The sequence below is a fragment of the Aptenodytes patagonicus genome, chromosome 3 (assembly GCF_965638725.1).
Source record: "Aptenodytes patagonicus chromosome 3, bAptPat1.pri.cur, whole genome shotgun sequence".
In the NCBI taxonomy this organism is placed as follows: domain Eukaryota; kingdom Metazoa; phylum Chordata; class Aves; order Sphenisciformes; family Spheniscidae; genus Aptenodytes; species Aptenodytes patagonicus.
In genome coordinates, this window is record NC_134951.1 from 121,189,475 (window position 1) to 121,216,059 (window position 26,585).

Consider the following 26,585-nt stretch of genomic DNA (forward strand, 5'->3'; position numbering starts at 1 on the left):
AATCCCGCTCCTGGATAGCACTCGGGACTTCCTTGTGACCCTCCGCCAAGCAAGTGGCGTTGCAAGCTCAAAGCGGCTCCTCACTCGCTTTCCTGAAACGCTTCTGTGAAATGGGCATGGATGGCTCTTATGAGCCCGGCGGCGCCCATGAAGCTTCCAAATAGCAGGTTTTATTCACTTTAACTTGCTAACAGCTGGCAACGCAATAACCTGCAGCCATGGGCTGCTGAAGGTGCTACATCCCAGTTAGATTCGTAAGGCTAAAATTAAGCTTCTCCTTTGATATGGAGTAATTTTTGCTTGGTGTCCCAGTGCTTGTTCGGGCAGGCTTTCTATTCACCTGGGGCAAGAGCATGCTCTTTAGGTCATATCGCAGGCTAAAGAATTTAATAGTTAATTAAAACATCACACCAACCTATGGTGTGCTCTGCATGTCTCTCATGCCTTGCATGGTGGAAGTCCAAGGGTGGGAGAGCAGCTTGGGGTGGGGAGAAGGTTTAATTTTAGCAAAAAGGAAGAACATGTTCGGCACACTGCCTAGCTAAAGAAATAAAAATAAAACAAAAAACAACTCTGCCACAATCCTGCTCCGTGACATGGGCAGACTAATTTATGCACGATCCATAACACAGAAGAGCACTAAATGGCAAAAAGCGTTCACAAAACTAGAGCTACAGCCATAGACAACGTAAGCCAAGACCACTGTGCTACACAACACGGGGAAAAAGCCTGCACAATGCTTGAGGCTACCAAAACCCTGAGGCTACCAAAACCCTGAGGCTACCAAAACCCTGAGGCTACCATGCATGTCTGCAGCAACACGATGAGGGAGCCCACTGCAAACCTCATCCTCAAACTGTCGCAACCTCTGGGTGCAACAAAAGGCATGGCCTCGCAGAGGCTGCCACTCGCGCTTGAGCAGGAGACTGTATCTGCAAGCCGCCTCCTGGTCACCAAACACATGGGAAAATACCTTCATATATAAACAGGTTTCTTGCAAGCTTATGTATCCCTGTGCCAGGTTGTTGTGTGTTTTTGTACGAAAAACCACAAAGACCAATCTCAGACAGACTTTTTCCATGTCTGCCTGCACACATTTGATCGGAGGGAAGACGGTAACCGCCTTCTGACCTTTACAACAAGCCACTCTTGACAAAATTAAGGCTATCCTGCAGAGAGAAGTTACCACATACAGAAGCAAATATCTTCCTTAAGCATAAAAGAGGTTAGTATATTTGGCATTTTAATTAGATCATGAATGACAAAGCCACATTCCCGCAAAAAAGTTCCTGTATTCGAGATGTTCCAAAATAAAACGAATATACAGAGACTAGATTTTAGCCTTTAAGTATTTCCTTCCCCATATTTAAGGTCTACAATTTTCTGAAGTTAAATATAAAATAGCAAGAACGTGTACAACCCGTGAACATGCACAACCTTTCAACTTCTTTTATTCAATCAAGCAAAGAAACTCTTGCACAGCAGCATGCATGTTCCCTGCAACGCAGCACCTTCCAACAAGCCACATTTTCCCCTCTCTCCAGTCTTGAGTTTCCTCTGGGTTTTTAAAAAAATTTACCTTTGCTGTCAAGGGAGTTTTTAAATCCCCTTTATGAATTATACAGCAAGAGATGCCTGAACCAGGTGCTCAGCCAGGCACATTCCTATTGGGGCCATCCAAGGAAAACCCTGTTTGGTCTTCTGCCATCTCGCCAACCTAGGGCATCTCAGGCAATCTATAGGTAGGACTTTCCTGGACCTTGTATTATGCATCCTCTAAAAAAGGATTTTAAACGTCTGGAGTTTTTTTCCTGTCCAGAATTTGAAGCTAAACATCAAATCAGCAAAACACCCTAATGGATTACTTCTTTTCATTAATGAAGAGTTACCATTTTCAAGTGTCTTGAAATGCATGATGTAACAGGAAAATTTACCTATGGATTTAAGAAAACCTTTCTGCATTTTCTGTACTTGTTGCAAGGTACCTTGAGCATAGCTTTAGGCACCAGACAGTTTTCTCCTAACACACCACCACTTCTGTAAAATGCAGCATGGTTCCCTTTATCATTTGCTTTGCACCGTGGACTTCCACGCCAACCACAGCCATCCATCACGCTTCAGTCGCCTCTCCCTGGCAATTTACTTAAGGCTGGGTACGGCCAGGAATTCCTTCGCGTAACAAAATGTACAAACGTGCTTTTATACAGTGCATTTCAGCGCTGGAGAGTGCTCTCAAGGAGCTTCCCTCTTCTGTCCTGAGGAGCTCGTTTTACTCAGAAGTTCAGGGAGCAGCAGAAGTTTCTTGCTGACAAAAGTCATGTGCAGAAGTAGAGAAAAGGGTCTGAGTATTTATTCCTTCCACCTAATGAAATGACAGCTTAAAAGAGTGGTTGGGTTATTAGTTGTTGGGAGCCTCTTTCAATTAAAGAACTAGCTAAACCCAAAGCATCCCTCTCACTCGGGCTATTTTGCAAACAGGGGCTCAGCGTGACCTCGTGCTCCCCACCGCTTCACGGAAGAAAGCAGAATTGGGCTTTCCTCTGCAAACATTATAGCAATTCGGTGCTGCCAAGCAAATGCATAAAACTGCTGTCATTGTACCACCAGAGTCACCTGAAGCTGCACTGGCATCATGCATCTGGGTGACATCGAGTGCACAAGGCAATGAGGATGAGCCTGAACTAGCAGTTGGGATTGAAGCCAACAGCAGGTCCCCCACTGTCCTGCCACGCTGCTGGGCATCTGCACTCTGCCAGGAGCCAGAAAATAAGACAGGATACTAGGCTTAATGGGTAAGAAAAAAGCCAGGTGCTCTGATAAGAACCAAGGCTCTGAACGATAACCCAAGGAAGACACACACCATCTGACACTGGGAGACACTGTCTACAGACATGAAGAGGATTCACTTCTGCTGCTCTAAGATAAATACAGTCACCACCTTCCTGTGCCCCTTGCAGCAAGGGTTGACCCAACTGGCCCAGGTTCACTTTGTGGAAAGTTTATAAAACCACAAACTGGAATGAATCAGTACCCAAAAAAAAAAAAAAAAAGAGTACTTTTTCTGCTGACCCATCACCAATTAAGTCAACAAATTTCTCTGCCATCCCATCCTTCCCTTCTCCCCCCCACTGCTCCCATTACACACAGGAACATTTACTTCCATATACACTGTAAAAAATCCAATACCAACCGTACTCAAAAGAAACGTTGATAGCTATTTACCAAGTATTTTTTAATGCATCCTAATATTTGGACTGTTACTTTCATAAGAAGATAAGAGGATGTGAAGGATCTCTTTGATGCTCAGTTCATAGCTGAAGGCCAGCTAATGTTAATCATCTGAAGAGACAACCTCTTCCAGGCACAGGCATGCTCCCTGCAACCACCAGCAGCAGATTTCAGCTAAATCCCTGGAAGTCCATTGAATGAGTCCTTTACAGCATTAATTGCAACAAACAGCATACGTTATATATTGTCTCCAACTGTTCCACAGACGACTGGTCAGAGACAACAGATCCAGAAGCCCCTCACAAAGCAGCTGGTTTTTTCCACGCTTGCTTACAGGGCAGGGATTGCTTTACTGTTGGACAAACACAGCACCTGGCTGCTTTAAACATCTATACCATGAGTAGGTAGCCAGGGCTCACCACCGGTGACCCAAGGTGGATGATCATCTGGAGAAGGTCCAACCAGGGATGCTCATTTCTAGTCCCACCTCTACCATTCGTACCCCAAGCACACAAGTCAGAGCAACTTCTTCCTTCTTAAAACACGTATAGGGAAGTACTACTTGCAGTCGAGTATTTTCAGAAGGGTACCAGACTCATGTAGAACCACAACCTGGTAAATGGTCTTGTGAAAAATTATTCCTCCTATTCCTGCAGCAGAGAGGAAGCAGAAGAGGGGAACAGTCTAGTAATATTTAACTGGTTTTTCTTGATTCAAAGTTTGCACAAAAGGCATGCGTTTTACTGAAATCTCAAAATTTAAGTGCTGGAACAAAGGACACGTTTTCCTCTGTATCATCTTACCCCAAATCAACACACAAACCTTAGACACATTCGTAATCCAAAGAGAACTGATTTGCAAAAGCACCTAATGATTTTATTGCTTAAATCACTGCAGAATTTGGACTGCATTTTGTCCAACAGAGGCAAAACCAAAGCAGCAAATGCTCTCCTGCTCACTGCTATTTCCCTTTGGTTTTGTTTCTTTAAGTCAGCACTGAGAAAGCAAATTAAGCTTCTGACTCTCAACTCCTATAATCACATGAGTTATGCGGCACTGACTCCAGAAGTTTATATATTTTCTTTTTAAAACATGAATGGGAAAGTGTACACAAACACCCTTCTTTCCCCATCCCTTCCTTCCCCTAAGGAGGAGTGTTTGTTTTTTTATTCGACCTTATGAAAGGTTGGGGAAGCTATTCCACCAATACTCTGATAAAGGTAGCCCACACTTCCTTAGAGATAAAGGGAAGGAGGAAAAAAAAAAAACACTACCCAAACACTCCCACCAGCAACAAAGCTGCTAGAAATATTTTTGAATGAGTCTTGTACAGAACAGCAAATTATATCAACAAATTAACCTGGCTTACAACTCACCTAGAGCTTTCCTGAACAAGAAAATATAGAGGTACATGGGTGCAGAGGCACTGACCGCAGCAGAATTTCAGGACTCCATAGCCAAACCCTCCCACCCAAGATAAAAACGCCTCAGACGGGGCTTTTTGTGTTTCAATTTATAGACCTTTATGATCACCATTTCTAAAATAATCCATGCGGCTGCTAACTTGAGGGAACGGTCTTTTTTGTTGCTTATGGGGGTTTGGGGTGGAGGGGGGGCTTTTCTGCACGCCCTGGAAACTTATTTTGGGGACCTTGTTCAAAGGCGTGCATGCAGAACCAAACCAAATGAGTGGCTGGTGGCAGACTTTGTTAAGCGATAATTTTTTTAATTCATAGGCCGTGATTTCGAAGGGCTCCTTAACCGTTCGCTGGGGAAGGATCAGCACGGCTGAGGTCAACAGGTGCACCGACCACTAGCTCCACACCCAAAAACTGGGAGACCCCAGCTAGATCTTGGCCTCTGGGTACACAAGCATTTCTGGGACCTAATAATAAAACTGGGAGAGAAGAAAAGATTTTTTTAATGTGCAAACACAGGAGAGAAGTTGGGTAAAAACATCACTGTACTGGAAGCACACATATTTTAACATCGTCCAGCCCAGCATCATGCAAGGCAGCCACGGCAATCCCAGGACCAAGACTGAGCTCCAAGCCACTAAGGTGGACAAGATACAGGAAATTACAGTTCTCGTTGAGGTGTTTTTCCTGGAAGAATCTGCAAGTTGCCCTTGTCTATATAATACATAATGCTGTTTGGGTTTTTAACTGCATCTTTAAAATGCATTTAGCCCCCGTTCTCCCCCTCTCTTATCTTTCCCCCTTCATTTTTTTTTGCTCTCATGCAGTATTACAATACCGAAATCCTAAATACTTGCAGAGAAAAAAAACAAACAAATTTTTTCTCTTAAGCAGCTCTAGTGGTTTAATTGTACTGCGGCCTTTTGTTCTTGTTTTTAAACACAGAAAACAAGCTCTGCACTAAACTAACTAGTTCAACTAAACATCAGATGCCTTTTTAAAAACACAAGGTCATTCAAGCAACGCAAATATTGGAATTACTATTCTACAAAACTCTATACAATTTCCCAACCTTTCTATCTTTACAGCCACCAAACTGCATACATCCAGTAACAACATGTAAAGCAATGATGGGCTGCAACCAGCTTAACACCTCTCATGCCAAGTTTCAGTCAAGGATGAATTATGTTGGCAGCACTATAAATCTCCAGCGATAAAGTTTTTGCTGTAATTTCACCAGTATTTAAAAAAAAAAAAGCGCAAGCGTGCTCCGCTGAAGTATCAGTGGCTTTTCTGTAATTTATACCCGCGCACTTTAAAAACATGGAGTGTAAGAAGCTCTGAAATACAGGGATTTACACTGAGGTCTAATGGGGCGGCCAGACCCTGAATCTCCATCCCCAGCGAGGCAGCAGGAGCTTTAATAAACGTTTAAAAATAAAAATAAAAACTAAAAGAAAAAAATCAGTGCTAAGGAATCAGGCACCTCGGGTTTTAGGAAACGTGATCAAATAAGGCATTTTGGCATTGCCAAAACTGTGGAGAAGATGGTAGAAGGCAAGTCTAGCCCCCACTTTCTGCAACGTGCTCTCCCGTGCAGCTCTTCCACGGCCAACCTGGCAGCAGAGGAAGGTGAATTTCTTGGCTTGCCGGCATCGTGAGGACCCACTGCATTCGACATCTAAGGCAAAATTAGGCACTTGGCTCCCCATCATGCCACTGGACTTCTGTCCTTGCACTCCCACCCATGCAGTACGGACAAACGATGGAGAGATGCAAAGGTCCAAGCGTTACAGGAATCGTGCTATTGAACAAAAACTAAGTTAAACAGCTGAAAAAACTCCAAGTGTGCTTTGAATTAGCCTAGTTGATACTTTCTGATCTCTATGTAATTTTTTAAGAACCAGGCTGTTTGTAAAATAACCTGCAACCCCAGACCCAGAAGCCCTGCAGCAGCGGCCGAGTCTACTCGCCAGCCCTGCTGATGCCTTCCAGCAGCTCTTTACAGCATCCCTTTGATTTCTGGAAAACAAACAAACAAGTAGCTCTCCAGTATTAACACCTCGATACTTTTTCTCTTCTCAGCCCTCAGAGATCTTATAAAGACCCCATGAACAACCATCCCAGTGGTACGCTCCTGGCACCCCAGCCCAGAAGTGGGGTGATGGGCTGCAGGGGAGGAAGGATGCGCGTGACGAGCCGCCCAGGCTGCCACTCGCTACGGGGGCATGAACCCAGCTATTCACGCCCCTTTCCCTCATTTTGTCCCAACTCAAGGCGAAGCACACGCTTCCCTATATGCTGCAACTTGAAGCATTAGTAACCTTATATCAGCTTGGGGGCATACCTTTCCACTCGTAAAACCATGTAAACAGCCAGCTTGCGTTCCAAGCGCTTAAAAACCCAGGCGGGAGTGTTTGGACATGTCAGCAGAAGAAATGCAGCGAGCGGAGGTGAGCTGAGCTCTCGGCTTTCATTGCGCGCAAGCGCGCGATGGAGCGGGGCGAGCACGACGGGTATCTTTTCAGGCAGCACCCCCCTCACCGCGGGGACCTGCTCAAGGTGGTACGGGTGAGGAGTAATTTCAGCTGCAGAAAAATGAGTCTTGCCCACATTTAGAGGGAGGAACCCCCCACCTAGAAACAGATATACACAAGGCTATGAGAGTGCCTTCTTTCACTTCATGTTCCCCCCCTGAAAAGTGCTTTCCACCACCAGTATGTGAATTAATAAATAAAAACCATAAATGGTCTAGAGAAAAAAAGAGAAAGAAAAAAAATATTACACAGATGTGCTTTAGCTCAGATGCTAATTGCTGCTAGTGGCATCAACTAATCCTAAGCATGGACTTAATTCCTGTAAAACCACATCATTTAAGAAATGTTGTCTTTCCGCAGGCGAGGGGAGGACAAGGAAGGAGCTGGTAGGCGAGACCATGGTGCTGCAACAGGCTCTGGTGTTTAGGGAAGAAGCTTCGTGATTTCCCACAGCGTTTTGAAGCTCTGACTGCTCTGCCAACACCTTCAGTGTATTTCAGCTATTGCAATGGAAACTAATCTTGCTCCTAACTACTCACTGAACAGGCAAGCAATGCTAAACACTTTAACGTGCAGTGCAGGGAGGGAAGCTGCCTAGTCTTCAGACCCACTTTTAACTAGCAAAAAAAGAAGTAATGGGACTATCCAAACAGGATGTATGTATAACGCAATTAAAAAAAAATAATGTAAGTGTTTCCAGACCTCCTCGGGACTTGAGTGCATGTGCAGAACATGCTCCTGTCCTTGCACAGCAGCACAGGTCCTTACAAGCAGAGAGACATATTTCCCATACGCTAGATCAAAAGACACTATCAGGTTTTACAACACATCTCCCAGCACCATCAATGCGAGTCTCACAAGGAGCAACAGCAGAGGTGTAATAGCGACCAACTCAACTTTCCTATTAAAAAAGGGGGGGAAAGTGGTTGCTTTCAACAAGAGACACACACCTTCGTTCCTAGAGAGAGAGATGTACACAGGTAACAAATCCTAATGTTACTTTTGAAAGGCCATTTAATACACGCATAAACAAAAAAATCCATTTAATTGTTTAGGTAGCTCACTAAAGATGCTATTTTTGGCTTGCATTTTGCCTAGTTTCTGTAGCACCTCAGACCAAAATCACCAGGTAGCAAGGAACGAGCTCCACGATCACGGTAGTCTTCAGGCCATGAAACGCCTTCCTCCTTGCTAGGCACCACTGTCAAAGTCCAAGCACTTTGTGGAGGTGGGCAACTCCGCAATCTCATTTTTGAAAACACCACAGATGGGGAAATCAAGTAATTTTGTTAGAAAGCCCTGTAACCCCTCCTCCCCATGCCTGCCAGTAAGAAGTTTCCTTCCTAGCTGGAATAGCCATCAGCTATCAGACTCAGCTGATAGACTCAAGATCTCTCCTCCGATTACAGAACACGTAGGAGTTGAGAACAAAGGTGAGGGGAAAAAAAAATAAAAAACCAAAACATAGTCCTTGAAGTGTGAGTTGCAAGCGAAGAAAGTCAAAGAAGAAAGTTATTCAAAGAGCCTAAGAACGAGCAGACTGGAGACAAAAATAATGATTTGGGTTAAATCTCACTTAGACCTACTGCAACAGGTAGAACCTGCCTGCTGTTGGCAGAAAGGTTTGTAACAGCCTTGAAAGCACACTTTGTAATGCTGCTTTTGATAAAACACAGCTTACTTTTAAGGTGAAGCAGCTACTTCTACTGCATGAAGCAGGCAGTGTTTCGCTCCAATGGCTACATCAGGTGTATGTTACAGGAGACCACCTTCTCCTGATGCTAGGGAGAAAATATTGCCAGTGGAGACAGCGGGGTTTGGTTTGCACCAGGAGTTGCAGCAGTGGTGGCAGAAGTCCTGCTTCCAAACAAGACTGATACATGAAGGAGTAGAAATAAAATAAGCAAGAGACAAAAAAACCCCAAGAGTGCAGGGGAAAGGAAACGAAAGAGCACAAAACAAGAAGCAAAACAGAGAAAGCGGGCAGGAAAGCGCAGAAACCCAGCGGAAGGAGGGAACAGCCCCTTGTTTCCAGCTCCGCGCGGAGAGCTGCTCCAGCCTCGGATGGAGGCAAAGCTACATCTCCGGTGCCAGAGAGCCGGCCAGCAGGCACTGGGGCAAGCCCGCTTCCCTGGGTGCAGAGGGTACAGGGCAGGGGAGGGAGGAATCACCGGTGACTTTGCTAGAGGAGGGACAGCGATGAGACGGAGTGAAGGCATTCTCCTGGACTTAAAGGAGACGCTCCTCCTCGGCCCACGCAACATTTGGTTGACATTGAGCTGGACTAGGAAAAGTGGTGAGGAGCACTGCTATGATATTTGGGGGTACCAACACCGATGGTCACGCTGATATGATAAGAACTTTAAAAACAACTGCGCCAACGGGCAGAAGCGCAATATTTGGACATTGCTTTGCTATTCTTGCTGCATTAGCAGGGCTCGCCCCCATGCGCCGGCTGTGTTTCTGCAACCCGCCACCCTCGACTCACCAAGCGGAGGGGACCAGCAGACGGCCAGCCTCGCTGCGCGAGGAAATGAAGCGTGAGAAACCATGCAGGCAAACCCAACCTTTGCTCCGAAAAGCTGATGCAAAACCAAAGGTGAGGGTCAGGTGCAGGGAAGGCACCAAGAAGGTGGCCAGCACAGCCCAGCTGCGTTTCTCCACAGCTTCAGAGGGTCAGGTTTTCAGTTACTGAGCAAGCACCAGAAAAATAAATGATTAAAGGAAATTTGACAAGGAAAGGGGGTGGACGTGGGTTGGGAAAAGGGAAGGAAGGAAAAGAAAACTCACAAAATCTTGGCAGAAAACCAACAGGGTGGAAAAGAAACAAAAAAAGGAGCATTAGAAACCATCAGCTAAGTTGACCCATGGCCAAGGTGGGAAGAAAGGGTCAGTGCAAGCAAGGTGCTGGGTACTGGGAGATGCTGCACTGCTCTGCTTGCTGGCAGGCTTGGAGAAGACATCTCTTACCAGCGCCGGGATTTATGTGACAACAGCTTCTCACTTGCTTTCTGTAGTCCACAGAAATGGGGACGGCTGCGGCTCGCATCTGCTGTCAATCAACTCCGCAGACTATTTGTGCCTTTTTTTGTCAGCTGACCTTTTTTATTTTATTTCTTTTTAAATTTCTGCGTTGCTTCAGAAGTTTAAGTCCTCCAAAACTCAAATGCTCCGCTTAGCAAACAGGGCACAGATGAAAAACGCAGTCTCCAGAGCTGCACTTTTAGTTTTACTGATCTCTGTGCTCTCTCCGCTCCTGCACGTCTCTTGCAAGAAGGATGACCTTCTACTGTTAAAAAAGGGGGGAAAAAAAGGAAAAATAAAACAAAACACATTTTTCAATGAATTTGTGAAGGGAGCAGTTCCTATGGCCAAAGCTGGTCCTAACAGCAGAGAAAGCAAGAGGTGCACCTTTGCCGACGAGCCACAAGATCTCAACTTCTGTGGAAACAGGGCGCTGCCATTCAACAGGCTGGTCAATGTGCAACCCTGCTCGTGTCGGGATGCGGTCGACGGCCTGCACCCTTTCGGTACCCAAACTTTCTCAGTACATCTCTCCCAGGTTTAATACCTCCAGAGGATCATTTATTCTTATCCTGCTGGAGGGAAAGAAATTGAATTTAGCCATTCCTCAAGCATGCCAGAATGTGTAAGAAAGCAAAAGGAAGGATTGAAACCAATAGTTAAGTTGTCTCTTGCTCCTCAGCTCCTATTTTCCAGCCTGGTCCAGAAGGACAATTACCATCGTCTCCCTGCAGTTCAGTGGCCAACAGGAAACAATTTTGTGGTTTAAATCCAGCTACCAGCGAACCGAGTCCACGTTAAGAGCGAGCCTCGCCACACAACGTACTTTTGTTTGCAGCCTCAGGATTTAATTAAACGGGCAGATAAAGCCTACCTTTTAACCCACGCTCGAGGGTGTGCCCCAGCGAGATAAAAAACAGGCTGCAAAAACAGGTCGAAGATGATCCCATTGCTGCTGCGGCATCTGCATCATGCTTGAACACCGTCCCACCACCACCGTCCCACCACGCTTCTTGCCGATGGGAGCCTCGCCAAAAAACCTCACTTTCTGGCCCAAAGGTGGGTTGTTTAGGTTTCTCCTCTTCAATACAGGATCGGGATTATCCAAGGGCTGCCTGCGGCCGTAGCGCGGACTAACATGCTGAGAAATTCAAGTCTGGCTCCCTCCTGCTGGTGGCAACTTTCTTCCCGCAGGTCTCCCTTCCAGCTGTCCGACCAAACTCCCCCTCCATACATCTTCCACCTACAGCTCCTTTCCAAGTCATTTCCAAGACAGAAGTAGAAAGGGTAAATCCCTTTTTTTCATCCTTCATCTGACAGAGCTATTATTCCCTTATAAACAGCAACTTCTCCCAGTAACCGAACAAAGCAGTCGCTTTACATGTCATATTTTAAACAGGCATGTTTTCAAGCCAAGAAATAAACAGTTATATTTTGGCAATCCTTCATTTCCTGTCCTATTTGCGAGCAATAATGTCATGACACACAGTGTGTCCCATGCCTTCCTCCCCGGCTTAAGCTTGCAGCAAAAAAAAAGTTAGCTGAATGAGCCGCTTATGACAGCTACAGAAAAATCATCAGTATTGGGCAAAAGCGTGGTTAAAATGAAGAAAAAAAAAAAAAAAGAAAAATTATTTTTTTCAGTGTAAAGGGCAAACTGCAATATTGATAGACTCAGTACTCAGAGCAAGCGTCACCGGTCCCTGATCAGTGATGGAGGGAAGCAGGATTTTGGGACCAGCGAAAGGACAAACGAGCGTGAGTCAAGTTTAATTTTCTTTCCCTGGAATGGGAAAAATGCATCACCCCGAAACATCGGTGCGATCTCTCGACGTATTTTGCCGTCCTGTATGACACCGCAGCAACCCCCTACACTGCCTGAGACGTATCCCACTTAACCCAGCTCATTAAAAACCTCCAGGGGACCGGTCCCACTTGCAAACACTTGGCACATGCGCTCCGGGCTCGCTGGAATAAACCAAGCGTGCGTTTGCCGAGTGGCAGGGACACCCTGGGGACGCAACCGCTGCCCGGCTTGGGCAGGGCGTCGCGGCTCCATCCCAAGCAGCGAAAGGCTGCGGACCAACACTTCCTCGTTCTCTGACCTTTTCCATTTAATTACTTCCTGTGACTTTCTTGGAACCATGCATCGGAACGAGCAGGCGGCAGCCTCCGGGTGTAACCGAATCACTTTAAGGGTTCAGCTCCATCCTCCTACTTACAAGCGGAAAGACGCCAGCAGCCCACCCACGGGAGCTGCCGGCTGCGGAGAGGGTCACTGCTTGCAGCAGGCAGCTGCCCCTCTCCCAGGTGCAGGCAGCGCTGCCCCAAACTCTCCCACCACTTATGCTCAGTGCCACAGCTTCGTGCCTCCGATTTATTACCGGGCGTCCCCGTTTCCCCCCCCGCAACGTGCAAAGGAGAAGCGCAGCAGCGATGGGGGGAAGGAGGGAAGCAGAACTAAAAGCTGAGATGCAGAAAGAGGCGCTCGCTTTGCAATGACAAATTGACCTCTAAGTATCGATCTGAAATGGTGCAGTCATGAAGGGACCAATGAGTTTCCAGCATCCTAAGCCCTATTTTTTCCCTCCTCGGTTTTATAAATTGTTTCAAAACTCAAAATCTTATCGAGCTGTTCTCAAGGAATTAAAAAAAAGCCAAAACAGGGGGGGAAACCCTCACAGTTTACTTGAAGAGGGTTATTTTAAAATGCATCCTGACAGTGGTCCTCTTTTTTGTAATCTGGCTGTTAACATTTGCTCACAGTGCACTCAGTGAAATGAGAATAGCTATGCAAATTAAAGCCAGATATCTAGGGCAAATAGCACGCTATACTACCATTGTTCTGACAGCTTGAGAAAACTTACCAGGAGAGCCTGTCCTTATTTCTTTTAACACCATATATATTGGAAAAAAAAAGAAAAAAAAAATTCCCTTCACCCACCACCGAAATGAAAAACAACCCATGAGTCACCGGCTTCAGCGACGCTATCAATCAATGCAAGGCTGGAAGCGAAGAGCTTACGAAGGAAACCATGGCTTACCTAAAACACCTAACCGTGCCCTGCAAGGCAAAGGCCTGGATCATACCGTGACGAGCCCAGCTGCAGCCTCCAAAACAGCTACTCGGGACGTGCATCGGGGTAAGGACCACGGTGCATCATTTACCCTGAAAGCCAACACGTCCAGTCGCCAAGAACACACCCAACGCTGGCCTGGGAAGCAGGTTGGGTACCAGCTCCCCGCGGGCACCGGCGCTCCCCATCTTCCAGGGACCAAAGCACAACTTTGTTGGGTTGACGGGTGACCCCAGGAGAGGCGGCGTGACCCGAGAGCCTCCCTCCCCAGCCCAGGTAGGACGCTCACGAAACCCACTAGCCAAAGCCTCCCCTGGCATGGCAGCACGACAGCACATGGAGGAAGAATTTACTCCAAAACAACTGCAGCCTACAATTAAGGGAAAAAAAAAAACCCAAACCATCAGAGCCGAGCGCTCGCTGTTTTACACCAACACTCACCTCTGCACCAAGCCCTGCAGGAAACGCGTTCAGAGCAACGTCTTCCCACAAGATGAACGTTGGTGAGCACCAGCTTTCATCCACTGAAAGGTTTGCCCCTGGGCTCTCAAGCCCAGGGATAGGGACCCACCTCTCCTCCTCTTGTCCAATTTGAGAAATGAAACAAAAACACCCAAACCAAGAACCAGCGGGTTTTTATGGAACCAAGTTGGCCACATTTTTCCAGCCTGCTAGGTCATGGCAATCTGCGAGAAACTCAACTTTTTTTTTTTTTTTTTTTGGAAGAACCATACCAACTTCAAAATAACCACAATTTCAGAAGCTACATATAAACACGTATTTATAGTCTCTTCATTAACAAGTGCCAAAATAACAATTCCTCTTAACACACGCGTTGCAGGCAGAAGCCATTTCCTTCACTGCTCACATTTCCCCAGTAAATCGCCTTAAAATAGGTTTGACGTTATGAAGGTATAAGCACGGCACATGCCGCCAATTATGATTTTTCTGGACTCCAAAAACCGAGCCGAAAAGTTGCACAATTTTGACGCTGCTTTACAAGCCCTGAGAGAAGTCATTTTAAAGCGCGGTACATCCTATGGCGCTTGGCACGAAACCAGTCCTGCATGCAAGTGAGTCATTTTTCTCGACTGTCAAAACCCAGAAAGAGATGGTCAGGAACAACGTTTGGGCCAGCACGGCTTGTAAAAGCCTTTCCTGTAATTTCGCTGTAATACCTTTAAGTTTTATTTTGGGGAAGAAAAATTTTAAAAAGGGAAAAGAGCACCGTCAGGCATTTTGAAAGCCTTGGTGCGGCCTCTCGGCGGGGTTTATTTGCGGGGAGGTTGCGGGAGTGTTCCCGAGCGGCGGTGCCTTTGCGGGGGGTGGGGGCAGCGGGCACCCGCAGCCCCCCGGGGCGCGGGGGGGGGGGGGAGGAGGGGGGGGTGGCGGTGAATGGGGAGGCCGCCGGTGACCGGGTTTATGAATGCGGCGTCATGTGACGGCGGCGGCGGCGGCCGCCCTCCTATTCACAAAACGGCGGCGGCGGCCGGGGCGGGGACACGCGACGCCCCCCCCGCCGATCCCCCCCCCCCCCCGCCCCCCCCTCCAGCCCCGGGGGTGCGAGGCGGGGTAAGGGGAGCGCAACGCCGCCGCCCCCCCCCCCCCCCGCTTCCGCTGCAGGCCGCCCCCGCCAGGCGCCCCGACCCCCCAGCCGGGGCGGGGAGAGGTGGCGGCGAGGGGTGTCCGGGGGTGTTCTCCCCCCCGCCCCCGCACCCCGGCGTCCCCGCGCCTCCCGGGGGTTTTTATGAATGAAAAGGCGGTATGCAAATGAGCGCGGCCCGGGGGGGAGCGCGAAATGGCGGATGCGCGGGCGGACAGCGCGCACACGTACGCGCGTGTCCGTGTCCCTCTGCCCGCCCGCGGTCTGTGTGTGTGTGTGTGGGGGGGGGGGGGGGGTGGGGGATCCGCACCGGCTCCCGCCGGGGCAACAAAGGGTGGCCCCCGCCCGCCCGCCGCCCCCGCCCGGCCCCGCTCACTCGTCAGGGTAGGCTTCCTCGGTCATCTTCTCCCCGTCTAGGCTCATCCCTCGCCGCGGGCGGCCGGGCTGCGCCTCCGCATCTTCCTGCGCTTCACATGGCGGGGGAGGCCGCGCCGCGGCGGGCCGGGGCTGGCGGCCGCGCCGGGCCCGACGGCGCGGGAGCGCGGGCGGCGGCGGGGGGGGGGGGGGGGAGAAGGGGGTGGGGGCTACGGCCGCGCTCGTCGCCGGGCGGCGGCGGCCGGGGGCGGAGGAGGAGAGGCGGCGGTCAGCGCGCCGCGGGGGCGCGGCGGGGCGCGGCGGCGGCGGCGGCGGCGCGGGGTCCGGGCCCGGGGGAGCGGCGCGGCGCCCGGGGGCAGGCGGCGGCGCCGGGCCAGCCCCATGGCCGCGCTCACGCCATGGCGGGGCGCCGCGGGTGGCGGCGGAGCGGGGAGGGAGGGGGGAGTCCCGGCAGGAAGCGGCGGCGCTGCCGAGCGGCCGCGGCCGCCGGGAGCGGGTAGGGCAGCGCCGGACCCGGGCGGGAGGGAGCCGCGGCGGCGGCGGCGAGGAAGGAGGAGACGCGCCTGCCAGTGGCGCCTCCCCCGCGGCGGCGCGGCCCGCCCCGGCCCGGCCCACCGAGCCCCCGCGGCGCAGCGCCCGGGGTGCGGCCGCCGCCGCGCTCGCCTCCGCCCGCCGGCGCCGCCCCCCGCGCCGCAGCCCCCGCGCCCCGCCCGCCGCCGTTCGGCTCGGCTCGGTCCGCCTCGCTTCGGCTCGGTCCGGCTCGGCTCGGTCCGGCCCGGCTCGGCTCTCGGCTCACCTCCGCTTGTCCCGGCTGGGTTCAGCCTCACCCAGCCCCGCTCAGTCCTGTTCAGCCTGACCTAGTAAGGCCCGGCTCAGCCCGATCTAGCCCATCCCGGTCCTGCCAGGCCTAGCTTGCCTCAGCCTGACCTTGCCCAGCTCGGCTGGGTTCAGCCCAAACCAACCTAGCCCGGCTCGGTTCGGTTCGGCCCAAGACAGCCTGGCTCGGCGCAGCTCCTTGTCATGGCTGACAAGGCCCATGGGAAGGATTTACGTTCCTGTAGGCGATTAGCGCAATGCCGTGTGCGCAGCGAGGGGTTTAACAGCCTGTTGGTAGAAGAAGAGCTCAGGGAGGCAGCGCTGTCCCCACGGAGCCGCGTCCTGAGGTGATGGGGCTCCTCTGCCCATGCAGCTGGGTTTCTCACCTCCCTTGCGTTCTTCCCACCCCATCTTGCCCACTACAAGAGCTCAAATCAACCCTTGGAGCCATGCTCAGCAACGCTATGGGATGAGCGCAGGCATGCTGGTAGCATCGTGCAGCTTTTTTTGTAGGTCAGTTTAAATGTTTTGTACTACAACGAACAGCGCCGTAACCGTAAATGCTCTCCCAGCTTGTGGTGTGTCCACAGCTACACCGTGACATCTTCTCCTGCCCTGGAAACTTGCTTGGTCCGTAGAGGAGGGGGTGACAGGAGCCAACTTTTGAAAAGAAAGTTTGGCCCATGAAGTTGAATAACTAGCAGTGAGTTTTGGGGTTTTTTCCTCCACCAGGTCCTCTGTGACCAAGCAATCCTGGGAGAAGAAATCTGTCTGTCCCACCCAAGCACATCACCTCCACAAGGCCTCCACAAGGATCCTCAGCTGCAGCATCTCTTTCCCGTTGCAGGCAGGGAGATGTCCCGTCTCTGCTCTCACTGCATAGGGATATTCAGACCCCGTACAGCTGCGATTCCTAAGGAAGCCACTTACCGATTTATCTTTCAAGTCTAGTCTATGGGATTAAGTCCTGAAGGGGCCTTCAGATTTTGGGGTGGAAATTGTGTTTCTGCTCTGTTGGGTTTCAGTTTCTAAGTGCTGTAAATTTTCTTTTCAGGAACAGAAGTGGAAACTTGGAGAAAAATCTGTGGACTGCTAGTAATGCGATGGAGGCAAGGGCTGATGAAAGCTTTGAGGTCTTCTTTGTGGGAGGTTACCCCCAGGGAGAAGCAGGATGTCCTTTGGAGGTGGTACCAGAATCCGCAGCTTTGGTGGCGTTACAACACTATAGTAACACACTTGCCGTTGCTAGAGGTTTGGCCATAACACCAGGTAACGGATGAGAGTGCAAGCCCGCTTCCCTCCCCTTGGCAGCCTGTGGCGTGCTCATTTGGGTGGCAACACTGCCTCTCTCCCCATCCCCTTCCCATCCATTCATTCCTCTGCAAAGCACAGTTTGACGCCCCCTCGGCTGTGCTAATGCATCCCCCCGTCAGGGAGTTACACTGCTGGATCTGCTAAACGGTCCCAGCTAATAATACCCCCCAATACCTCTTTATTTTGGAAAGCTATTCAAGGATCCAGCTTGCAGAATGGCATGATAAACATCTTGGCAAAGCTGAGCTGGCGGCGAAAGGAAGTGTCAGGGCAGGAGTAAGCGGTTGGGGGCAAGGAAATGGCAGGAACGTCTTCAGCTGCTGTACCATAAAAGACCAGATGTAATGATTTGACACACTTCCACCCATCCCACGTCTTTTTTTTTTTCCCCTAAACGATGCTGAGATTGCACAGACGTCTAACATCCTTAAAATCTTCCATGCCAGAAATCTCCGTGGTCAGCAGGAGCATCGATGCGCATGAAGTGGGGAGTGTGGCATTTAGCAGTTGGCTACTACAGAACCAGAATAAGGGGGGAGTTATGGCCACATGAAAAACTCAGGGTGCAATCGTGTAATTTAAAGACCATTATAATGCGTATGCCGCTGAGGAGGACTGGGTATTAATCACTGTCTGATTAATGCTTGAGAGCTTGACTGTATGATCTGGATGTATTTTTGTGTACTTGTGTTGTGTATGCGTATTATTTGCCCCAATGGCGAGAAGCAAAATGTGTCTGAGGCTTGGAAGCTGAAGTTTTACTCGATCTAGTTTCTTGAGTCATTTCCTGTGGATTCACAAGATCTCGCATTTGATCTCTGCTTTCCCTCTCCTGCTAATTTGGAAGCTGCTAAGCTATTTATTCTCCGAACGATTTCTCTCACTGTCTTACTATTGTGTATATGCCTTTCGTACCGATAAATACTGAATTTTATTTTTCTAATATTCAGGTTACCGTGCTGGTTCTTGCGAGTAGCACTTTCAAGATGACTGACTTTTCTGAATGAAAAGGCTCTCAGAGGTGCGATTTCTGTTTGTGCATTGTACTATTTGTATACAGAGCTTCTGCTTACACACAGAATAGCGCTTCCCTGTGATGCGATCGTTACGGTACCTAGAATTAATTACCCATTGGTGGCAGAGCTTCAAGACAGCAGCTTCTGCGTACTAATGATTTGCGTGCTATGACTATTCTGCGTTTTATATTCAAAAGGAACGTTTATTTTGCAGTGTAATATTTTAGTCATTGCAGAGAACCTGGTATATGGACCTTGTTTCTGCTTGGCCTGAAAATGGACTTGCCCAAAGTGCTGTTACACCTTTAGCTGGCACTTTTTGGGGGTGAGAAGTGCGGGAATTTGAAGCGGCAGAGTTTAGGATGGCAATTACTGCAGGCTTGCAACGTAGCCTGCTCCCTTCACCCGCTCTTGCTTTTAAAACCCATACCTTTGAGCTGAAATCTACCACACTGTTGATTTAGGAACCTAAATATGAATGTTGGTATCTTGTTGACTGTGTTAGTTTCAATGACTTTTCCACTGACTCACACGGTGACTTTGAATGAGTGAGGAGCAGAAGTCAGCAGTCCTGAATCACACCATCCTCCAGACAATTACCCCCCTCCCCGATAATTCTTTCAAGCAGCAATCATATTTTAAAAGCAATAATTACATCCGTGTTTTCCCCCATTATAATCGCTCAGAATTTCAGAGCTACAGAAACGATCTGCAACGTTTGCAGTCAGCTTGAAAGCTTTCAGAGTTGACACATTTTGGGAGGTCACAGAGTTTGGAAATACAAAGCTTTTTCTCAGCAGGAGTGGGATTTCAGCATGCGGTTTGGAGAATTGTCGGGAGGATTTCGGGCACCTGCCAGGGGAAGAGGAGGTGGAGGGCTCCTCGCAGTCTTCCCAGGATGTCCTTTTGAAGGGCTGTAAGACCAGAGCAGGAAAGCAGAAAGGGACCCTCGCTGCCAGATGGGCTGCTTTGCCCAAGGTCTGACTACCCCGCCGTTTTCTCCATTTCTTGGTTATTGTAACCGTGTGTTTTACTAAGACAGAAAATGGCAACAAAGCTTATGCGATCTCTTCGCTACTGCATGCATGCGCCTCTGTACAACTTTGAGATGCTGGGGCTGGTGGCCGGGGGGGAAGAAGGGGAAGGGAGGAATGGGAAAGAAGAGTAGAGATCTCCAAAATAATCCAGTGCTCACCAGTTCAAATAAAATAAATGGCTGGTTAGAGGAGCAGCTCAGTGCTTTCAGCTGAAAGCAGAGGTAGAGCAGGAGCTCAACCCTTTCTGGACACCACGGGATCCACCTGAGCAACAGCAATGTCCCGACAGCCGGGAAGGCGTTGACCAGCGCTTGCAGTCAGCCATGAGTCACATACATGGGACAAACCTGGTTTCATTCGTAGCTGTATTCACGAAACTATGCGCTCTCCTTCACCCTCTCCCAAAATAAAAGCAAGGTTTATTGAAATGAAAGGATTGTGAGGAAAAGACTGCTTTTCAAAACCCTTGCTTTCCTACTGGGTGCTCCGATGTCCTCTTAATATTCAGCAGTAAGTGATTTATAGCCCTCCTGACATGATGGTTTGGTGTTTCCTTTGTGTGCATAACTTCCTTTTGATTTAAAGGGATGATAACAAACCTAAATTGTAATCTCACAAGCACATGACACATTGTCTTTGTGGTGCAGCTAGCAGGAAAATGCTCTGATCTTGAGTTCAGCGCTTCAGCCTCCCCCCCGCCCCCAAATTTCACCCTGGTGACCGGGTGGCATTAGCAGGTTTACTGAGACAGCAACATCGGCAGGGGTGATTCCTTCAGACGTAGTGATGCAGGATGACTTTTTTGGGAGTCCCACTAGAGTTGAGTCCCCGGCATGGACTCAACAAGAGCTGGGTGCACAGCTGCTTCTTGAACTTCTTGCTTACCTTTTTGTGCTGAATGCTTGGAAGGAAAAACTGCTACAAAACCTTCACGTATCACCGTCGGTTCCCCAGCGGTGCTTTGCTTCTGTGCGTTCCCGGCTCAGAGCGTGCCCCGGCCTATCGGATCGAAAAATAAACATGCACGAACTCTGCCAGTGTCACGGATGCACTGGCAACCTCAGGATTAGTCCTAAAGCTGGGCTACTTTTGGCATGAGGGAAGGGCTACTCTCCTCTCAAGATGCCTTTCCACCCTTGAGAGGTTTCTGCATTTATGATACAGCTGTTTCCAGGGCCTCATGGGAGCCAAATAAACATGCCAAATAATCCGTTTTTACTTCAGGGAGCACGGAAGTGGATGGATCTGGGAAAAACACTGGAGCTGTGCACACCTTTTCCTCCCCTCCCTGCGGACTGTTTGAATTAGGCTTGAACCCTTAAGAGTATTTTAAGAAAGTCGCCTTCTGATACCCAAACTTCACTTGACAACGGGTGTTCCTCCCTTTCTCGCACAGCTAATAGGAGACCGTCCCATCTGAACACCCCTAACTCCTTTATTGCAAAGCTCCTTGGTCGGCCTCAGCAGGTGACAGGATGAACTGTTGACTACGTACTTCGGCAAAACCAGTTTTCGTGGCTTGACCTGCTTTTCTCACCTAGCGTCTTGCTGTGACTAGAGGGTCCTAGTTCAGTATCCGAGCAGTTATAATTGCAGGTTTATCCAGTCCAGGCCCAGCCGTGGCAGAAACCCCCACACAGGTATTGATCAGGAAAGGCTTCTGGAGTTAAATTAAGCTTTTGAAATATGGCAGTGAGGACATGGCTGGGTCACGCGTTTAGTGGCGTATGGTACGCAGGGGAAAAGAGTGGAATGAGCGTTGTATGTACCCTGCCTGTATCCTCCTTAACCGAGCCCTCGGCTTCAGGGCTGCTCAGTGACACTGACCCCCGCAGCCCTTTACAGATGCTCGACAATATTTAATTTCAAAGCGTAGCAGTCCACCCTCTCCTCCAGGCAGATATTTTCCCTTGTGTCAACATCCTCATAACAACTCCAGCTAGGCAAATATAGCACATGGCTTATGAGTGTCCTGGAAGGACTCAGAGGTGGAGAGTTGGAGCTAAAGGAAGTTGATGGTTAACCCGATGCACCACTGGATGGCTTTGCCAGGGATAAGTCACAGCACACGACGAAGAAGCTGGGAGAGTTTAATGGTCCTGCAGAGAGCACCACCTTAGACAGCCATCCTCCAAGATGCTTGCATCGCTGTTCCCAAGGATTCCCATGGAAAATAATCATACGCTCCTTTTATGTCCTTGTAATCACAAACATATTATGCTTCCCTGCCCACTTCTAAGGAGAAAAGTAATTAGTCACAAATCTTTTGGGACTGCACATATACTCCGGTATGTATTCCAGCTCTGTCTACAAGGGAATGAAGATGCACAGCTCTGCTCTGTGCGTGGTTATCAACAGGCGCTGCCATTTGCAGAAACTGGGTGCAAGGCCTTTCACGTGCTTACTGCCAGCCGCATCTCCAGCAGCGTTTGCTGTCGGGGTTAATGAAGCCCAGAAATGCAAGCCCAGGTTATGAGAGCTTCACGCCTGCAAAGCTAAAAGCACGGGCTTGCCTCCCCGGAGCTCGCGGCCTGCTCACAAAACTCCCTTGTTTTAGACAGGAGCCTCTCCAGTCTCATAGCGAAAAAAAAGGGCTGGTTATTGCTGGGTGCATGTTCTGACCTTAAAAGCTGAAAGTAAAAACAATCCAAGATATGGGGCGTACTGAATTGGCAGCTGAAGGGTGCTTTTTTGTTCATTCTACAGTTAATACCATCGTGCTAAAATTGCAAGTGGGGAGGAGTGGGGGTTAATTTAAGGTTTATTGTGACAAAGAAGATTTATTTAGAAAGTGCTGGAAAACAGCAAATGGAAGACATTCTGGAAAATAAGCTTCACTTCCATAGTCAGGAGTACTTGACTTATGTTGCAGGGACTGTGAAGGAAACCTCCTAGATCCATGGCAGGTAAACATTTGCCTTTGATTCTGTTTTTCTCTTTGAGTCTATAAACCCCAGCATTTACACTTAAATGGATGTGCTGAAAGCTGTGTTTAGGAAGTGAATTTCATCCCCTCCTGCACGTACTTTTAACACGTGATAATTGTTTAACTGCAGCTTTACAAAGTATGGCTGGAGGGGTGGTTTGTACGGGAGGAGTTACGTGGCACTGATGATAACTGCCTGATTTGGCCCCGCTGAAGGCAGCGGCAGCAGGATCAGAAGAGGCTTTATATTTTAAATAGCCATAATGTACCTTCAGTGGCTTATGGCAAATTCCTGCCTCATGATTTCACACTTTGGAGAGGTCCCATGGACGACACGGGGAACACACATGTATCCTAGGACCATGCGCGGCTTCGGCGTCACACGTGTTCCATGTGGGCATGAATCTCTGCAAAATTATGGGCCTTGCTTCAGAAAGGTTTTCAGTTGCCCTAAATTTCTGGGGAAACAAAGAACAAGATCCTCAACAGTACCCAGACACCTAGCTCCTTATACATCCCCAACTTGGCAGCACTGTCTGGCATTTTAAGCATTTTATCACTTTTTTTTCTTAAACAGGGAGCTAGAGAGCTTATGAGAGCTTAGAGTTTTGGTGACTGATGATATTTTTTTTAATGCCATCAGTTTTGTCTTCATCAGACCTATCACAGAGTCTGGGCTCTTCCTTTGTTTTTCGCTTTCTGCTTCTTCTCTCCCACCAGATCTGTTCCTCCCATACAATGTAGTCCAAAACTCATTGAGGGGTGACAGAATTACCCTAACTGCATGGCCCGTATGCATTACCTTGCATATAACTGCTGCTCCTCGTACCAAAGCCATCGCCCCACTACCAGTATTTAATTTATTACTGCATAAAATTCTCTGGATAACTGTGACATTGAAAAGCTGCTTATAAATCGGTTCCTGCTCAGCTCTAAAGAGATTTGGGTCTTCTCTTTGACATTTCCGAGTCTAAGGAAGTAACAAACGTGAAAGCTCTCCTACAAGACTTGATCAACGGCCTGGGAGATGGCAGTCCGAATTTTGGCCCTTCTCCTCTCTCAGGGTCGCAGGCAAACCGGGATCAGTCTTTGTCTGCTTGAAAGAAAGACAGATAGCTGTCTTGCTTTAAAATCCTGGGAGGGTGCAAAGCAGAGGTGATTTTCACCTTGCTGTAGCAAGTCAAGGTCAACTCTCTCCCCTCTGCAGATGGACTTTACCTCCGCTAGTAACGGGATGAGCAAGGCGCCCTTTGAGAAAGGGCACCAGAGCCTGCTGCCTTCTGCTTTCTGAAGAATACTAACAGTGGAAAGGACTTTGTGCCACTACTATACAGCTGTCACCAAAATCACGGCCAGAGCTTTACTTGACCATAAAATCTGCTATACCAGAAAGTGGTGGAAGCTTTGCAGTAACTTACTTTGCTGCACACAATTACCCCAAAAGCGGCTTTGACCTTTTATCAATGGCACTTCATTATACAGAATTTTCTCATATTCATTTTCCAAGTATCGAGGGGAGAAAATCACTGAGGAACATGAGATCTTGAAAAAAGATAATCACCCAGGTAATAAATGATATATTGCGACTTTTGATATGGTTAGTGCATCTGTGTAATCATGTCTGGTCTTATATACTATTTGTCATTAGTATCCTTCACAGTCATTTGTAAGGGTGGAGAAGAGCATTGGTTTTCCCTTACAGCAGAAGAAATCACAGCCTGAGGAGATAGCCAGGTGTCAGGGGGAGAACTCAAACTCAGAAGCACTTGGGAGCCATCTAGGACAGGAAAACAGCATCCACTTGAGCTTAATTCCCTGTGCTTATTTATGTGTATCTAATTGCTGGGCTGTACGAGGTATTTAAAACACCTAAGCCCCTCTGTTCCCCTGTAATTTACTATCAGAAAGGACAGAAATAAATTCTAACATGTTTGTGAGACATACCAGAATTACTCCAAACTTATGAGAATTTTGGAGTAAAGTTAAATGCTTCAAGCCTAAATACCACACTGCTAATTCTCTTCTCATAGTTTATATCAGCATGGATTAAAATTAAATGCTGTTGTGAAGCTGCCCCATCAAACTGAACGTGGTTGTAATCGTTTACCCGGTGTGACCTGAGTAAAAGTGCTCCAGTGTGCATTTCCACCCTAGGAAAATTCTTTACGCCCCGATTTCCAAGTTTGAAAATAACTCTCTACAGATGAAACACATTTTTCACCCTCCAAAGAAGTGTTTTCACCTACAAATACTGTTTGCTGCCTAAACAAGAGCCCTTTCCTTTGCACTTGTGCCAACATGTAACTTGGATAAAGAATTAAACTTAGATTCTTCGTTATAATGCTTCCCCCGACTTTTTTTTTTTTTTAATAATGACTGTAAGACATATGCTGTCTCTCTTCTGAATTTTAATCTTTCTAATGAAGGTGTGTTTGAAGAAGGCACGCCCTTCAGAAAATGTTTTGCGGTATCGTATTTGTGCCTTTAGTGTTGAGGACCAGCTGCCTTTTCAATTTTAAATGCACTTTTCAGGGTCTTACATCACAGAGGCCTAAATTAAAACACACTTACCATAAAGGGGTGCAGCATATGCATTCATCCTGGAAATTGCACTGCGACATGAAAGATATCCAAACACTGTATGTAATTTCAAAGATGAGCAAGGCTTGGCCTTTCAGATGTCCCACGCGAGGGAAGCACCCACATCCCGCAAAATTGCAAGCTTCTGAATCATGGAAGTCAGATCATAAAGCCTCTAATTCCAACTGGTTTGAAGACGTGTGCGACTGTGAAAATTGAGCCCAGCGCTGAATCGGGGGTGGCCGACGGCCTGGAGGACGTGAGCCTGTGCGGGAACCCCTGTGGCCAGGCACCCGGCGCGACCCAGGGAGCTGCAGAGCTCAGGGATGGGGTAGCTCTCCCTTTCTGCCTCCCAGCTCCTCCTCCACACGGTTTTCAGGCTCGGGGGTCAGGGTCTGGTGGCTCCCTGTGGTGTGAAGATTTTGCTTAGTGGTTTGCAGGCTGAGAAGGGCTGGTCATGCCCAGTGTAAAGAATTACTTGTTTAGCTCTCGCTGTCTTTCTCTTAATTAAGACTATTGGAGAAAATTTTTCCTCTCCAGTATGGTGGTATAGACCAGGCGTAATACCACTGGTGCCTTTCTTTTGGATATATATACCATGGTGAGACCAGCAGCTGGCCTTCAACATAGCTCCCTGAAGGTACGCAGCTATGGAAACCTTGCCACAGGCTGTGCAGCCCTGCAGAACCAGAGTCCCCCTTTCTGGGTTTGTATGGGATTGATGCCAAATTCATTCTCCACCTCCATGGCTCCCAGGAACCGAATGGGTAGCTTCAGAAAGCCATCGGCTCCATCAGCCTGTGGGTATATAGGGGGACCCCCCAAACTCCAGCCAGAGTGAGACTTCCTCTTCTGCGTCTATTTGGTGGCAGTCTTTATTCGTAACTCACTGTTGGAGGGAAAGATTTTGCAATCCGTTTCAAGTATCAGACATTGGCAATCCCCTTCCTAGAGCGTCGTGGTTGGAGAGTATCCTGGGCTAATTTAGGAGGTGCAGTGCTTTCCCGTGTCTAGACATTGCAGTAAATGTTATTCAGTTGCCTGCGAGGTTACCGGGCTCGACACAAATGTGCTAGCCAAGCTCAAAAGGAAGAGGAAATATGGGAATATTCACCACCAGAAGACACTGCCTCCCTTGACATTTTCATCTGCAAAACAATGGCTTACAGAGAGTTTTGAACTGGAAGGTGTTGTTGACCTTCTTCCTTTTCCTCTTGTGACTTTTGTTTCCTGTAGGAGAGTGTCTGGAATTAATTAACGTTGTCATCAAGTCCTAGGGATTCCCCTCCTTGTCCTCTTCCAGTTGCACTACATCTCCCAAGTTCTCTGCGATGCGAAATTGCTGAGGGAAGACATTTCTGTTTAAACTGGAAGCCATGAACACAAGAGCTGCTCCTCCCAAAGGAAATGTTGTTGTTCTTTTTACTTCCATGTCCTCAAATAAATCTTAAATCTTTGCTCTGTACCCGGGGTAGGTCCACTTGGGACTTCCCAGTTTCATATAAATTCTGATTTACTCTCTTGCTGAGTCCGTGGAACCAGATACTAAATCCGTCTTACTGAAAAAAAAAAAAAAAAGAACAATAAACCCCTAATTGAAATATTTTGCTGAAAAATGTCACAGCGTAGTGATT

General features: G+C 48.5%; 1 protein-coding gene across 1 annotated transcript in view; it reads right to left on the reverse strand.

Moving 5' to 3' along the window:
• Positions 1 to 15,381, reverse strand: part of SPRED2 (sprouty related EVH1 domain containing 2) — a 65,987-nt gene extending 50,606 nt beyond the window's left edge. The window contains exon 1 of the mRNA XM_076335021.1: positions 15,264 to 15,381. Within this exon, the coding sequence (XP_076191136.1) occupies positions 15,264 to 15,310 (47 nt within the window). The 5' untranslated portion in view covers positions 15,311 to 15,381. The remainder of the gene's footprint in view (positions 1 to 15,263) is intronic.
• Positions 15,382 to 26,585: the final 11,204 nt, after the last annotated feature.